At 42.8% G+C, this 15,147-nt stretch overlaps 1 protein-coding gene across 1 annotated transcript in view; it reads right to left on the bottom strand.

The window, feature by feature from the left end:
• SLC30A10 (solute carrier family 30 member 10) overlaps positions 1-14,353 on the bottom strand; it is a 33,859-nt gene extending 19,506 nt beyond the window's left edge. Inside the window, exon 1 of the mRNA XM_032872942.1 lies at positions 13,906-14,353. Within this exon, the coding sequence (XP_032728833.1) occupies positions 13,906-14,353 (448 nt within the window). The remainder of the gene's footprint in view (positions 1-13,905) is intronic.
• Between the last annotated feature and the right edge of the window lie 794 nt (positions 14,354-15,147).

Genomic DNA, 15,147 nt, shown 5'->3' on the forward strand with positions numbered 1-15,147 from the left:
AGATTTGTTTGGACAACAGTTGCTTTTGGCAGACCCTGAAAACACTGACTTCACTTTTCTCACGGTGATAAGAAAAAAAAAAAAAAATCCATGTGGGAAAGACAAATGTCTGACCCAAAAAACAATGACAAAATGGAAAGAAAAAAGTCCAACAAAAATGCCAGCCTCGTGCGTGGTAGAGAAGGAAAGGGAACAATTTTAAGGACTTGATTAAACCATTAAATCATCGACAACTCCACTGAGTGTTTCTGAGAAAAGAACACAAAGGAAGCAAAACACTAGAAGCGCCTCCCAAACTTACAAGAGATTCAGCAGGATGATATACTCCCCCAAACCCCAAGGCCTGAAACATGCCCAAGCTGTGGAAAGCCGGGTGTCTGCGGGAGCATAAAGTAGGAGCAGGAGCAACAGGAGCCCCCGCACACGGTCAAATGGCTTCAGCTCGGACATCTGCTAAGCCCGACACAGCCTGAATCAAATGTGGAGTGCGGGAGACGCTTCTGCGGGGAGCGGGATTCCCGGGCCTAAGTGGTTCTGACGCTAAGGGCAGGGGCAGCTGTCCTTGAGGTACAGGACTGAATAAAGCCCACCCACAGGAGAGTGACTCTCAACAGATCCAGGAACAGGAGCTCAAGATGGAAATGGAACTTAAAATGTTCTTTCCTTCCTTCCTCCCTTTTTCCTCCCTCCTTCCCTCCTTCTCCCTTTTCTTCTATCTTCCCTCCTTCCTTCCTCCCTCCTCCCTTCCGCTTCCTCCTCTCTTTCTCTCCCTCTTACACACACACACACACATGCACACACATGCACTGATTGGGAAAGAAAAATGCCACAAATAAAATATGGAGCCAAGGACGTTGTTGCTGCAAATTTCTAAACTCTGTGAGCAGGCAGCAATATTTTAAATGTCACCCTTTGGGAAAGGATGTGGTGTGTTTACCAGATGTAGAAAACTTGGTACATAATTAACCTCTTGTTACCACTGGAGCTAAGGATGCAGGTCCAGGCCCTGGCCAGTCTGGGTCCATCTTGCTGGCATTACAGAGGCAGAAAACCAGAGGACACCCTCTTCTGCAGTCCTGTCCCCTGACAGCGTTGACTCTGTTAGTCCTGGCAAGTGGTGATGAGGGCCTGGCTTATTCTAAGTGCTGAGTTTTTTGTTTTTGTTTTTGTCTTTTTGGTTTGTTCTTTTGGATTTTATTTTTATTTTAAAGGAGAGAGAGAGAGTGTGTGTGCATGCGTAGGGGAGGGGCAGAGGGAGAGAGAAAAATCTAAGACTCCCCGCTGTGTGTGGAGCCCAACTCGACCCTCAGATCACGACCTGAGCTGAAATCAAGAGTCAGACACTTAACCATGACTGAGCCGCCCAGGCTATTCTAAGTGCTGAGCTCTGAGAACCTAAGACTATCTATATTAAGGGCTCTAGCTCTGGGATACAATTATATGGTTCTGTCGCAGTTTTTGAACTCTTCAAAAAGTGTGACAGGAAATTAAGAAAACACTCAGGGACCAAAAATGAAGTGAAAGTCAAAAGCCAACAAGATGAGTTGAAGCCAGGATCTGACTGAGGGCTATCTTTCCAATAAAGACAAATGTTCCAGTCTTGGATTTTAATAGCCATATAGACACGGACGGCATAAGGGACAAAACTTAGATCCATACAAAGGGGAGCGTTGGATCAGAGATGCCCTCAAAGAGAAATCCCTTGGTGAAAGTTTGAAGTGAAACGAAGCCATCAAACAAACACTCACTGCCACAAAGAAGACAGCAAAGAAAATGCATGTTTCAGCCTTGGTTATGGGTGAAGAGGAAAAACTCTCCCACAGGAAGCTGAAACTATACTATGGCCTTCATGTGGGAACACTGTCCAAATGTATGTTACTTATGTTGTAATAATAACAGGAACAACAACAACAGCTTTCAAACAAAGAATTTTTTATGTGCTCACAAGCTGGTCATACCCTTAGAGACCTGACAGAAATAAATGCATATCTTGTGTGGAAGAATGTACTTAAATATTCCTCAAGAGAAAGTTCCATTGAACTTTCCATTGAACATGAGTAAGTTCACGCTAAAAAATCATGAAAACACATAAAACAGGAGAAAGGAAGCCACTTAAGAGAAGCAGCAAAAATAATTAAACAGCAGGGGCACCTGGGTGGCTCAGTGAGTTGAGTGTCCAACTCTTCAGTTCAGGTCATGATCTCTGGGTCGTGAGACTGAGCCCCTTGTCAGGCTCTGTGCTCAGGCAGGAGTTTGCTTGAGGTTCTCTCTCCCCCTCTCCCTTTGTCCCTCTACCCTTTGCTCTCTCTCTCTCTCTCTCTCTCTCTAAAATAAATAAATCTTTAAAAAAAAATGTTAGGGCGCCTGGGTGGCTCAGTGGGTTAAGCTGCTGCCTTCCACTCAGGTCATGATCTCAGGGTCCTGGGTTTGAGTCCCACATCGGGCTCTCTGCTCAGCAGGGATCCTGCTTCCCTCTCTCTCTCTCTCTCTGTCTGCCTCTCTGGCTACTTGTGATCTCTCTTTGTCAAATAAATAAATAAAATCTTAAAAAAAATTTTTTTAAGATAATAAACAGCAAGATCAGACATGTAAAAGTTGCTGATATTGAAATGACAACAATAGGATATAAACTAAGTGTATTTAATATACAGAAATAAAGGAAAGTATGGACAGTGTGAGTGAAGATCAAAGCAACATAACTGAAAAATAGCTAATATTAAGAACTCAGTAGAAGGTGCCCCTGCTCCTCCTAGCCAGAATGTTATCAGTGAAGGCCCAACGGGGAGCCTGACCTCTCACACCTGCCGGGTGCCAACTGAGGCCAAGTGGGAATGTGGACTTCTAATCCCATCTTACAGTGACAAGCAGCACCCCTTCCCCCAGCACAGTGTCAGAGAAGGCCGGCTCAAACAGAAAATGTAAATAAGACCCACTGTCTCCTATAACCCCAAATGTCCAGGACTCAACTGAAAATATTTTGTTATACCAAAAACCAGGGAAACCAGGGAAATCTCTGCTTGAATGAAAAATAATGCCAATGCTTGGGTGACACAGATGTTAAGAGGCACTGACAGGATTTTAAAGTAGTTGCCATAAAAATACTCCAACAAGCAATTACAAATATACTGGAAATAAATGAAAAAATAGAGAGTCTCAACAAATAGAGAAGAACTAAATGGAAATTTTAAAACTGAAAAATACAATAAACAAACAAAAAAAACAAAACAAAGAAACCTCAGTTGATGGGCTTGACAGCAGAGTGGAAAAGACAAAGGAAAAAATCCACAAACCTGAGGACAGGATAATAGAAAGTATCCTATCTGAACAACAGAGAGAAAGGAGGGGGGCGTTGAACAAGAGCTTCTGTGTTGGACTGGGAAAATGGTGCACCCAGTGAGGGCATGGAAGCTTGTCATGCATTCCTCCTACCTTGCCGGGGTATTTCTTCTATTTGGTTGTCCCTAAATTGTATCCTTTATAATGAATGGGTAATTGACCAAGAAAACAAAAGACAAAGCACAACGACTCCAGTCCATGTGCATCTACTGAAAAGTATGGTCGCTGGCTAGATGAAAACGTGAGATCAAAGTTTGATGACACTGGTGTGAGGGCCAACGGCTCACAGAGGTAACGCTAGGCTCTAACAGCTCAGATGAGGGGCTCTCTGTGAACAGCTGCTACACCACAGAGATGTGAGAAGTACTAAGAAAAAGAAACACTTCAAAAAGAAGAAGCTGAAAGCCATTCAGAAAACTAAAAAAGCAAAGAAACTGAATGTTTCCAAAGCAAGTTAAGGATTAAAATTCTACTGGCTCCTAAAAAAAGGATGAGCAGGGTCTTAGGGATGAGTGTGACTGTAACAACTATAAATGGGGGAAGATATGGGAGCGTGGGTAGCTCAATTGGTTAAGCTCAGGTGATGATCTCAGGGTCGTGAGATCGAGCCCTGTGTTGGGTTCTGTGCTGGGAGTGGAGCCTGTTTAAGATTCTCTCTTTCCCTCTCCCTCCGCCTCTCCTCCCTTCTCTAAAAATAATAATAATAAGTAAATGGGGGAAGATAATGGGACATAAAGGGAGGTAAGGCTTTTACACTTCAAACTGGTAAAATACTGACACCAGTACTGACACACTCTGGTAGATTAGTATGTGAAATGCAATGATTAGAGCAACCACTCACAGAGATATGCCAAGATATACTCAAAAACTAAAAAAAAATGGGACCATCAAAACTGAATCCTAAAAGATGTTCAAGGAAGACAGGAAAAGGAAAACAGAGAAATAAAAACAGAAGGAACAAACAGAAAATAAAAATGAAATGGTTAAGCCCTAACTCCAGTAATTGCATTGAATGTAGATGGTATAAATATAACAATTAAAAGGCATACAATTGGCAGAATGGCTTTAAAACATCCAACTATATCCAAGCCATGGAATACTTCTCAACAATATGAGGAAACCAACTACTGACACACACAACAACTTGGCTGATCTTAAGGGCATTATACCAAAAGAAAAAAGCCAATTTTAAAGATCATATATGTATGATTCTACTTTTACATAACATTTTTGAAATTATAATAATGATGGAAACAGATGAGTGGCTTCAAGTTCATAGAGATAGGGAGTGAGGGGAGGGACAGTGGGTATGATTATAAAAACATGGCAGGAGGGATAGCTTTGTGGTAAGGTAATAGCTCTGTATCTTGATTTTGGTGGGGATTACACAAATGTACACATGTGGCAAAATGGCAGAAAACTACACATGCCCATTGCAGCCGTATCAGTTTCTGAAAAAGTGAAGGCAAATCTGAAGATCTCCCCACACTACCTAGAGCGCAACACAGAACAACATAAAGTGGAAAAGATGAAAAACGGTGTACAAAATATGGAGGACCAAATGAGAAGATCTGATATTATCTAACTGGTGTTATGGGAGGCGAAACTAGAAGGAACAGGAGAGAGACAAAGCTAGAAGAAACGGTATCTGAAAATCTTCTAGAATTTATAAAAGATACAAATGCTTAGATTTCGGAAGCGCAATGATTCCCAGGTGGGATAAATAAAAAGAAATTCATGTAAGGAAATACTGTAGCAAAACTGAAGAGAACCAAAGATAAAGAGATTTTTTTTTAAAGATTTATTTATTTATTTTAGAGAAAGAGTATGTGTGGGGGTGGGGGAGGGGCAGAGGAGAAGCAGACTCCATGCTCAGCAGGGAGCTGGACACCCAACCAACTGAGCCACCCAAGCACCCCTCCAAAGACAAAGAGATCTTTGAAAGGTGGAGCACATCGAAGTCTTGGTGTCCAACTTATCCAACTTGGATGTCCTGAAGAACAACATCCATTCCAGTGGAAAACAATTCAAGCTAAAACTACTGGCTCCATCAGGCAGAGATGACACTCCAACTGAGATGGGGCTCCAAGTGAACGAGATTGGGGGTTCTGTGGTTTCATTGTGCTGCGCCTTTGGGCCATCCTTCAAATTAATAATGAGAGGCTTTGATTTCTCTGGACGGGAACTCATCAGGTCAAACATATCTACTTTGGATTTTGATTTTTCTCTCCTAATTTGATATGGTGAAGGGATTCACATTTAAATTGGGGGCATTTTTATACTGCTGACATTGAATTATTAAAATATCTTGATGCTATCATTTCATGTCAGCACGTAATTTCTAGTGAGCAATACTGACCACCCGTGGGTCTTTGGGGTCGATATGACTGATACACTTACTGTTCTCCTCCATTTCAGTCGCTAGGGGTTTTTAAATTGCTGAGCACTGGTCCCAAGAAGAATGTTGAAAGGAAACAGTGGTTGGCACTGGGAGCCCAAGCCTTCAGAAAGTGGGCACCCCTGTACTGATAACTTCTCCCAGTCCTTCAAGGAGAGCTAGGAGTGAATACATGAAGCAGCATGGGGTAAAGGGGAGATCTCCATTCCTCTTGTCTCGTGGGTCCATGAGGGGCCCATCAGGGTGGCCGATGTCTGACCCCCTTCATTCCCACTCCAACTTTCAGGTAAGAAATCACTCCTGGAGTGGAAAGGTCTTCTCTCACTGGTGGGTTTAGGTGAAGGAATGGAAGAAGCCCGGCTCAGCACCTCCGGAGCTTTACCCTTCCAACGGCCTGCCCTCAGAGAACGCACACCGTCTCTGTTTTGGGGTCCACCTCTGCTCCCCCAGTTGTTGAGCTCTGCTTGTAAGAGGAAGGGTAAGTTTACTGCTGGGCCTATTGTGACATTCAAGGTACATTCTCCAGACGAGCTTTTATCAAGACCTAGACTTCTCTTTTTATTGCTGTCTGACTATCTTTGATCCCTTAGTTCTCACTTAGCTCTAGACTCAAGGTGGAAGTTGTTTATTGGTCCCATAATGTCCCAACAATGTCCTCAGTTGACTTTAGGCATCAGCTATCAAGGTGATTGTTGGTTCCGTTCCATTTGGTCCTACAAAATCTCAAGGCAGTTTCTTCATGTAAAGAATTCTACAGAAAGCAGGTGGCTCATCCCGACAGTGCCTCCTTCAACCTGACTTCTCTGCAGCTCTCCTCTAAGGAACCAACCTTGAGTTTTCATCGGCCTGAGTTAAGGATCATCTTTGTCCTATGGCCTATTGGGCTGAAGTCCCAGCAGATAAAGAACAAGAACACAGGGACATTGGGATGGCTCAGTCGGTTCAGCCTCTGCCTTTTTTCAGGGTCCTGGGATCCAGCCCCATATCCGGATCCATGCTCAGCAGAAGCCTGCCTCTCCCTCTGCCTGCTGCTCCCCCTGCTTGTGCTCTCTCTGACAAATAAATAAAAAAATAGGGCGCCTGGGTGGCTCAGTGGGTTAAAGCCACTGCCTTCGGCTCAGGTCATGGTCTCAGGGTCCTGGGATCGAGCCCCGCATCGGGCTCTCTGCTCAGCGGGGAGCCTGCTTCCTCCTCTCTCTCTGCCTGCCTGTCTGCCTACTTGTGATCTCTCTCTCTGTCAAATAAATAAATAAAATCTTTAAAAAAATAAATAAATAAATAAATAATATCTTAAAAAAAAGTACAAGAGCGCAGATATACTTTATTAAAAATTACTTCCTTCAAAATCCTCTCAACACCTTAGACGTAGACAATAAATATCAGGACGTGGACTTTGGAAGATAATTTCTAAGAAAATGGAATCACCAGATTTATTGCTGCTTATAAAAATGCCATAGTCGGGGCGCCTGGGTGGCTCAGTGGGTTAAAGCCTCTGCCTTCAGCTCAGGTCATGGTCTCAGGGTCCTGAGATCGAGCCCTGCATCGGGCTCTCTGCTCAGCGGGGAGCCTGCTTCCTCCTCTCTCTCTGCCTGCCTCTCTGCCTACTTGTGATCTCTGTCTGTCAAATAAATAAATAAAATCTTAAAAAAAAAAAACGTTTTATAAAAAAAAAATGCCATAGTCATCAGATACAGTGATACATAATGTTTTATAAAAACCATGTTAACTATTGTCTCTTTCAGAAGACTGAGGCAGAGGAGAAAAGTAATAAATATACTCTTTACATTTTGTAAGCATCTGGCCAAAAGAAAACCAAAATAATAAGCTTACTTTCAGCCCACCTTCTTGGAAAATGAAGGCTTTTGATAAGGAAAATGGGAATGTCACTATTCGCTAGACAGAACAGTAGGGAAATGTTTAAAGGGCAAATCGCCTTATGGTAGGATAGACATATGAAAATGCAAAGTCCTGGTTCTAGCATCAACTTTGGGTTAACCTCAAAACCTTTGGTGCCTTGGTTTCTTCATTTGCAACTTGGAAATACAAGCTACATTTGCATTATTTTCATGAGTGTCATATTCTGATGTTAATGCCATCACAACAGTTTAAAACATATAAGCATATAATCAGTTTTTAACAGTTGAAAAACATAAGCAATGGCCTTCTACAAAGTGTTATCTTAAGCACTGAAAGCAAGGAAGGAAACATAAGAACCCTTTGAAAAATCATGCATTGTGAAAGTATTAGTATTTATCAAAAGAAAAGCATACCGATTCTTGAAAACCGGTATAATGATACATGAGATGAGGTTCAAAGTGGTTAAGTATCTTCTCCATTGTCAGACCCAGGGAATGAGGGGAGAAGTTCAGAGCCTGCATTTTCCGGTACCTGGTCCACGCTCCTATCGGTTCACCCCACTAAGGATGCTACCAGTCATTGGCAATACACATGTATTGTGTGGTTTTCCAGGTTGGCCAGGGATAAGGCGGGCTGCCAGCCGTGGTTGTGGAGCAGAGCAAGGGACTTGTCTGCAAAGGGGTGTTCCTAATATTTCATTCATTCCTTGTCCCTTCAAGGGGACATAAGCATGAACCACCACCACTATGAACCACCACCACCAGGTGCTACGGTGAGTAGTTCACACATAGCATGTAACTTCATCCTCACAACACCCTAGGAGCTCGATACTACCTACCCATTTTACAGATTGAGAAACTGGGGTTTAGAAAGTTTGAGTGACTTTCTGACGGTCACTCAGCTACTGGAATTGGGATTCACTTTATAGTGTACTAATTGGCACTTTTTAACCTGATATTTTATGATTATTGCCAAGTGATTTTTCACTGTTTTTCTTTTCTTGGTGAAGCAGAATAAGACCTTTAATTAAGGGCCTAGAATCAACCTTGTAATTTCTTTGTCACTCTTCCATGAACTACCTCTATGATGCTCAACCTGTTTCCTTGTCTGTAAATGAAAATAGCAAATATTGTCTCATAATACACACAATTCTCGAATTCAATGCAATACTTTCTAATTCTTTCATAAAACATACAGTTCTCCAAATGTATGCCACACAGTGCTGGGACTATTATCTGTATGCTTTCCAAGTGCCTGACATCCCACAGATGTCGATAAACACTTGGTTTTCATTAAAATTTAACCCAGATATCAGTCAGAGCAGCCTCTGTATGTTAGAAGAAAATGGCTTAGAAAAAGGAGCTGCTTTATTCTTTTTCTTCAGTTGAATTTGACTTCGCCAATGTGAAATAGTTCCTATGTTTCAATCTTCAGTTAATCTTTCTTATTCACTCCCTAGAACTGACCCAGAGCCCTGTCACTGACCCAGAAGCCTGTAACTTCTCCAACCGGAGAAGGGAGGGACTCCCCACGGCGTCGTGAGAGGACGGAAAGAGGTGTAAGGGAGTATGAAGCGTCTATAGTGGGACAGATACTGTGAGCTCTGACGGGAGCGTGTGTACTTATCACTGAACCCTCATGTGGAAGTTAATTGTTCAGAAGCCGAGAAGGTGCTTGGAAAACAATGGTGTCAGATATGGACAAATGGCAGAGTACCAGCTTCTGGGAATTAAGCATGATTCTTAACATTATATAATAATTATTGCCAATTCCCAATCTATTCCAATCCTGCCTCTGAATGAGATGGGGAACTCATCCTTGAAAACCTTCCCCCTTCGAGGGAAGGGGTGAAAAGCTGTGCTCGAATGTGTGGTTGCTGCCCTCTTAGTGACAGCACGGTATTGGCTACTGGGAGAGCAGAAGCAGATGCCCTCTTGTCCCTCCTGAAACTCGCAGAGCCTTGCTTACTTTGCTTGTCTCTGGATAGAATTTGCTCTACAAGGAAAGGAAACCAGATCTGCTTTCAGAGTCTACAGGACTGTCTAGGTGAAAGGCTTCCATCAGGCTGGAGTCCCGAGTCCTAACTAGTACTGACTAGTGTAGACTAGGAGCGGATGAGAGGAGCCAATCAGCTGTGTGTTAAAACCTTCTGCAACCAGGAATTTTGTGGACTACTGTGCTGTCACTGCCTCTAGTGATTTGGTTGGAGAAACATAAAGCACCAGGGAGGTGGTGAGAAAGAGAGGGAGGGGGGCAGGGAGAGTGGAAGGAGAGAGGAAGAGACAAAAGGAGAGACAGAAAATCAACACAGTTTGGACTAAAAAACACTTCAAGTAAATTGAAAGGAAAGGCATTTGGTAAAATTAATTAATTAATTAATTAATTAAAAATCAGCTATTTCCAATATAAATTTGCCATGTATATATTATATACATGGCAAGCCTAATCTAGCCCAGACAGAGCTGCACAAAATTGCTTCTGGTTTAAAATAAAGGCCAGTGTACAGGGGTGCCTGGGTGGCTCAGTCTGTTGAGCATCTGCCTTCGGCTGAGGTCATGATCCCAGGACCCCGGGATGGATGGAGCCCCACATCCCGCTCCCTGCTCAGCAGGGAGTCTACTTCTCCTTCATCCCTTCACCCTGCTTGTGCCTCTTTCTCTCTCTCTCAAATAAGTAAATAAAATCTTTAAAAAAAAAAAGCCAGTATACATAAAGGTATCTATCTGTTTAAGTGTCAGGTAAGGGCATAGAAAGTTGTATTCATTTTATTCTAAAGAAAACTCAATCCTGAGAAATAATAAAAAATAAAATCCAGACCTAAAAGACAAAGTGAAAGTCAAGGAAAATTAAGTAAACAAAGAGTAGGAAGAAATGTAAACAAAGCACAGTTAGTCCCTAAGTCTAAAGAAAGAAAATCCTTGGTGTCCTCTATCTCCAGGGTTCCGAATCCACATGTCGTTTTAACCCCCCACCGCTTCTGCAAATACACACGTAGCCATCCACATTTCAATCCTTCCCTCTTGTTTGTTTTCTCTTTCATGCTTGAGATTTTTACTGTTTTCATTTTGCCTTTTACTTTAGCCAAAACCACCTGCCTCCCCTATCACTTTTCACTTCAAGGATGGACTCACGCCGGCAAAGGACTGACCCAGAGCTTCAAGGTTTCTTCATCTCAGCCAAATCTTCTACACGTTCCTTTTCTCCCAGAGCTTTTTTGGTTTTCTTCTGTTTGTCTGTCTGTTTGTTTAATTTCTGGCTCCATCTGTCTGATCCTCCAACTTCTCTCACTCCATGAATCCCAGGGATGTTTTAAGTCTTAGCTGTACAGACAATCTAGTCTGTTCATATTTAATTTAAAGTGAGTGGTCTTATTTTTTACTTTCCTATGATGTCAAACAACAGATGTAACTGGTGTCAATTCCCACCTCAGACAGATCAAGCAGAACGACTTAAAGATCCACAGAACCGGGAGACACTGAAGACCTGCTAACTAAGTAAACACTCTCTCTGGCCACAGATCCCACAGAAACGGTCGTGGATTATCTTGGTTTTGATCACTAACCCAGGAAGCACCACAGAGCTACAAGTCAGGGCTGTAGACATACAGAAATTCTTTATCCAAATAAATTAGGATATAATTATCTGTTAGGTCAAATCTTCTAAAGTCAAGAGTCATTTTCTTTCATATTGTACACCTCCTGGTATAAATTAATATGTATGGACTAATCACATTTCTTCTTGAAATGAAAGAGAATTAAAATTGGGTTGATGTCAGTGTAGGAGATTCATCCAAAAGTTTGCTTTAAACTTATTAAGGTGATGGGAAAGATATCAAAATGTATGTTTTAGTAAAAGTGCTAAATACCTAACTCAAGATATAATGTCAAGAAGCGAAATAGCTATGCTAAAATCACTTGGAGGGCTTAAACAGTCTGAAACTAATAATAGAATAATGCAATACGAAAAGCTACCAAAATAAAGTGAACATAGAACATGATTCTTAAAACATCAGCTGTATGGGTTTCTGGGTGGCTCAGTCGGTTAAGCATCTGCCTTTGGCTCAGGTCATGATCCCAGGGTCCTGGGATCGAGCCCCACATCAGGGGGTCCCTGATCAGCAGGGAGCCTGCTTCTCCTTCTCCCTCTCCATGCTGCTCTGCCTACTTGTGATCTCTATCTCTGTGTCAAATAAATAAAAAAACCTTAAAAAAAATTAGCTGTATGTGTATACCTAACACTATAGTTAGTTAAAGTAGCAAACTACATAGCATCTGACCCTTTAAGAGGAGATGGAGATTCTGGAATTAAGGCAATAGAAACTGATATCGTTAGGGTGAAATATTTGTCTTAAGCCTCTTCTTGTCATTTTAGCATGGACATAGACATTGGAAAGCACTACTTCCCAAACAGGAGCTGAACTAAGACCTGATAATAATTCAACTTATAAAAATAAAATTACAGTTGTCTATCAATTTTCACACTGGTCACAGAGTCACACCCTTTGCCTAAACTGCCTTTGCTATATGCAGATCTAGATCATGTCTGAAACAATATGGCAACTTCAGTGATGGCAACAGTTCCACGGCCAATACGAATCATTTGCTTGAAATCCGCTTCCTTGCCTTAAAATCATAACTAGCACTAAGAAATAAATATTAATATGTGAATTTTATAATCTGGAATCTCAAGTAATAATTTCTACATAATGATTGATGGAAACAAAGTTTAGGGTCCCAAGTTAACCCATTATTGTCTTTTTTTTAAAAGATTTTATTTATTTATTTGACAGAGAGAGAGAGAGATCACAAGCAGGCAGAGAGGCAGGCAGAGAGAGAGGGGGAAGCAGGCTCCCCACTGAGCAGAGAGCCCGATGCGGGGCTCGATCCCAGGACCCCAGGATCATGACCTGAGCCGAAGGCAGAGGCTTTAACCCACTGAGCCACCCAGGCACCCCTCTCATTATTGTCTTTTTAAAAGATGAGACTTTAGTTGATTCATTAAATTGAATACAGATATAGGTTCTAGTTTCTTTGTTCCCTTTTATAGTTAATACATACTATAGGTGATCTCATAACATACATTCTACCAATAGGAAAATTTAGACAGAGATTGGATCAAGGACTGGACCCAGCTGACGCAATTTACACTGGTAGCAAAGACAGGAGGAACACAATGAAAAACGCAAACTTAGAACTAAGGCTCCCCGGGCTTCGTAGTAGAACACCCCGACTAGTGAGATGAAACTGATTAGCATCAAATAAGGAATACGCTGAAATTTCTTAGAATCCAGATGAGCAATTAGAATTCAATGCTACTGGATTATTACATAATTCAAAGTCCTGCCTTTTGGTGTTTTAAAAAACGAGAGTTACTCTTTACCAAGTGCCTCAAGGGCTGAACACGTAGGATCTCCCTTAGTCCTTCCTACCTCTGCATTACCTGTGGGCAGCCAGGCTAGGTGGGCTAAAGCTAATGCTGCCCTCTGGTAGAGAACCGTGATTTGAACCTGATCTGTTCATGTGATGGGGCTGGAAATTCCTCGCTTCTGCAAGAAGATTTTTATGTATATTTAATTCCTATTGTGGCAATAAAGAAACATGTTTCCATCTCCTACTTTATTATGAATGTATTGCTTTAGATGTATTGTTCCCTTCCAAGATTCCACTCCCTCTTTTGACAGATGACCCAGTACGTTTGATAGCCACCGTAAGTCCCATCTAAAGGTTCACGTGACAATAGTTTTCCTTTTTCTCAAATAGGTTGGGTGCATATAATCAATAAATACAAATATTTCCATCTAAAAAAAAGTAAGTACTAGATCATCTCCTTTATTTTTTGTTTTACATAAATTTTTCCAATATCCATTCCTAAGAATTTATCAGCCTAGTCAGTTGTTTTCTAGCTGCTTGTCTGACAATTTCCTTGATACCTGCTGGTTAGGTAGTTTAGTATTTTTTGAACAAATCTTATGGGAACACTAAAATATTATTTTTAAATTCAAACACAGCCACGTTGCACCTGGCCCCTGATTAAATGAGGTTATTTTCAGTGCCCCATCTGCTTCCTTTCAAACGGCTCCCTTCGTGCCCTGCTCGGTCCCTTTACTCCCTCTCCACTTCTCTGAACACCTTCCACTCCTAGTGACTAAAAATTAAAGAAGGACCCCCCCCACACACACACACACACCATACACACACTCCCACCACGGCTCACAAGGAACCTGGGACTGCAGGCAATTCCCTTGAGGAAGATCTTCTGGAAAGTCAGGGACACGAGCAGGACCGAATCTGCTAGGACAGCCGAGGACGGCTTACCTGTCTCGGGGTCCCCCGGGGGCCCGCGTGCCGAGCAGTAGCAGCAGTCCAAGATGACATAGTTGAGGACGTTGAAGAACAGCCCGAGGATCCCAGCGCTGAGAACCAGCAGCGGCTCCTCCGTCTTCTGGGGATTGATAAACCTTTTGACAGCTTCCAGCAGGATGCCGAGCATCAGCGCCACGGCGAAGATGGAGTTGCCAAACGCTCCCACCACGTCCGCCCGCAGGAGGCCGAACGTGCTCTTCCTGTGCCGCTGTACGCTGCTGGCCCTCACGCCGAGCACAGCGATGACCATGGACACCAAGTGGGAGAGGACGGCGAAGGCATCGGAGGCCAAGGAGAGGGAGTTGCCGATGTGGGCGATCGCGAGCTCCGCCACAAAGAGCAGGACGCTCACCGCGCACATGAAGATTAATCGGAAGCTCCTGCCCGAGTATCGGCCCATCGCGCGGGGCTCCTCCGGCGCTCCTCGCCCTCTCCCGGGAAGGCTGAGCTACAGGTTTAGCTGTTAGGACTCCTGGGTCAGTCTCCCCTTCAGCCTTTCAGCACCTGTCATATTTGGAAATCACCTTTTATAGGCTGCTATAAAGCTATAAAACAGTTTAAAGGGCAATTAACCAAGAGATGTCACGTGAGTTGGCACTCAGGGAGATTGAAGACACCGGCTTTAGATGCAGACTTGAGGGGTTTTGTTTGTTCGTTTGTTGTGTGCTTCGTTACAAAAGCCAAGGGTCTCTGTGTCTTTGAACCACGCAGAAGTCCATCCGTGGGGTCGGCCTTTCCCATCTTGGTGTGTGCGGTAACTACTCAGGTGAGACGAGCCATTGGACCTGACCGTCATGTCTTGTCTGGGTAAATATTTTGAATTCGGTTAAGTGCATGGAGCAGGGAACATGTCTAGGAGTCACTAATCCACAGGTCAGAGCGATGATAAGTAAAAGCTAAAGATGAAGCTCGGGTGATTTTTCTACCACTTTGTCTGTTATTTGGAATAAACGAGCACCCGACATCCAAACATTCTCCACAAGGAAGGTGAGAAAAACATTCCTCATGTTCAGAAAAGATGAAGTGCCTTTAAGCTGAAGGCGCTACAGACATAACCCCATTGGTTTCAGGAAGAAAGCCGAATTATAATAAGTTGATTCCGCTGAGGCAAGGAAATTTTTTTGTTTTTAATCTTATCACCTGTCACTTATAAACCATAAAGATTGACCAGGTCCCGAATATGTAAAACAGCAG

The sequence above is a fragment of the Lontra canadensis genome, unplaced genomic scaffold, assembly GCF_010015895.1.
Source record: "Lontra canadensis isolate GAN:19392208 unplaced genomic scaffold, GSC_riverotter_1.0 scaffold46, whole genome shotgun sequence".
Classification (NCBI taxonomy): Eukaryota; Metazoa; Chordata; class Mammalia; order Carnivora; family Mustelidae; genus Lontra; species Lontra canadensis.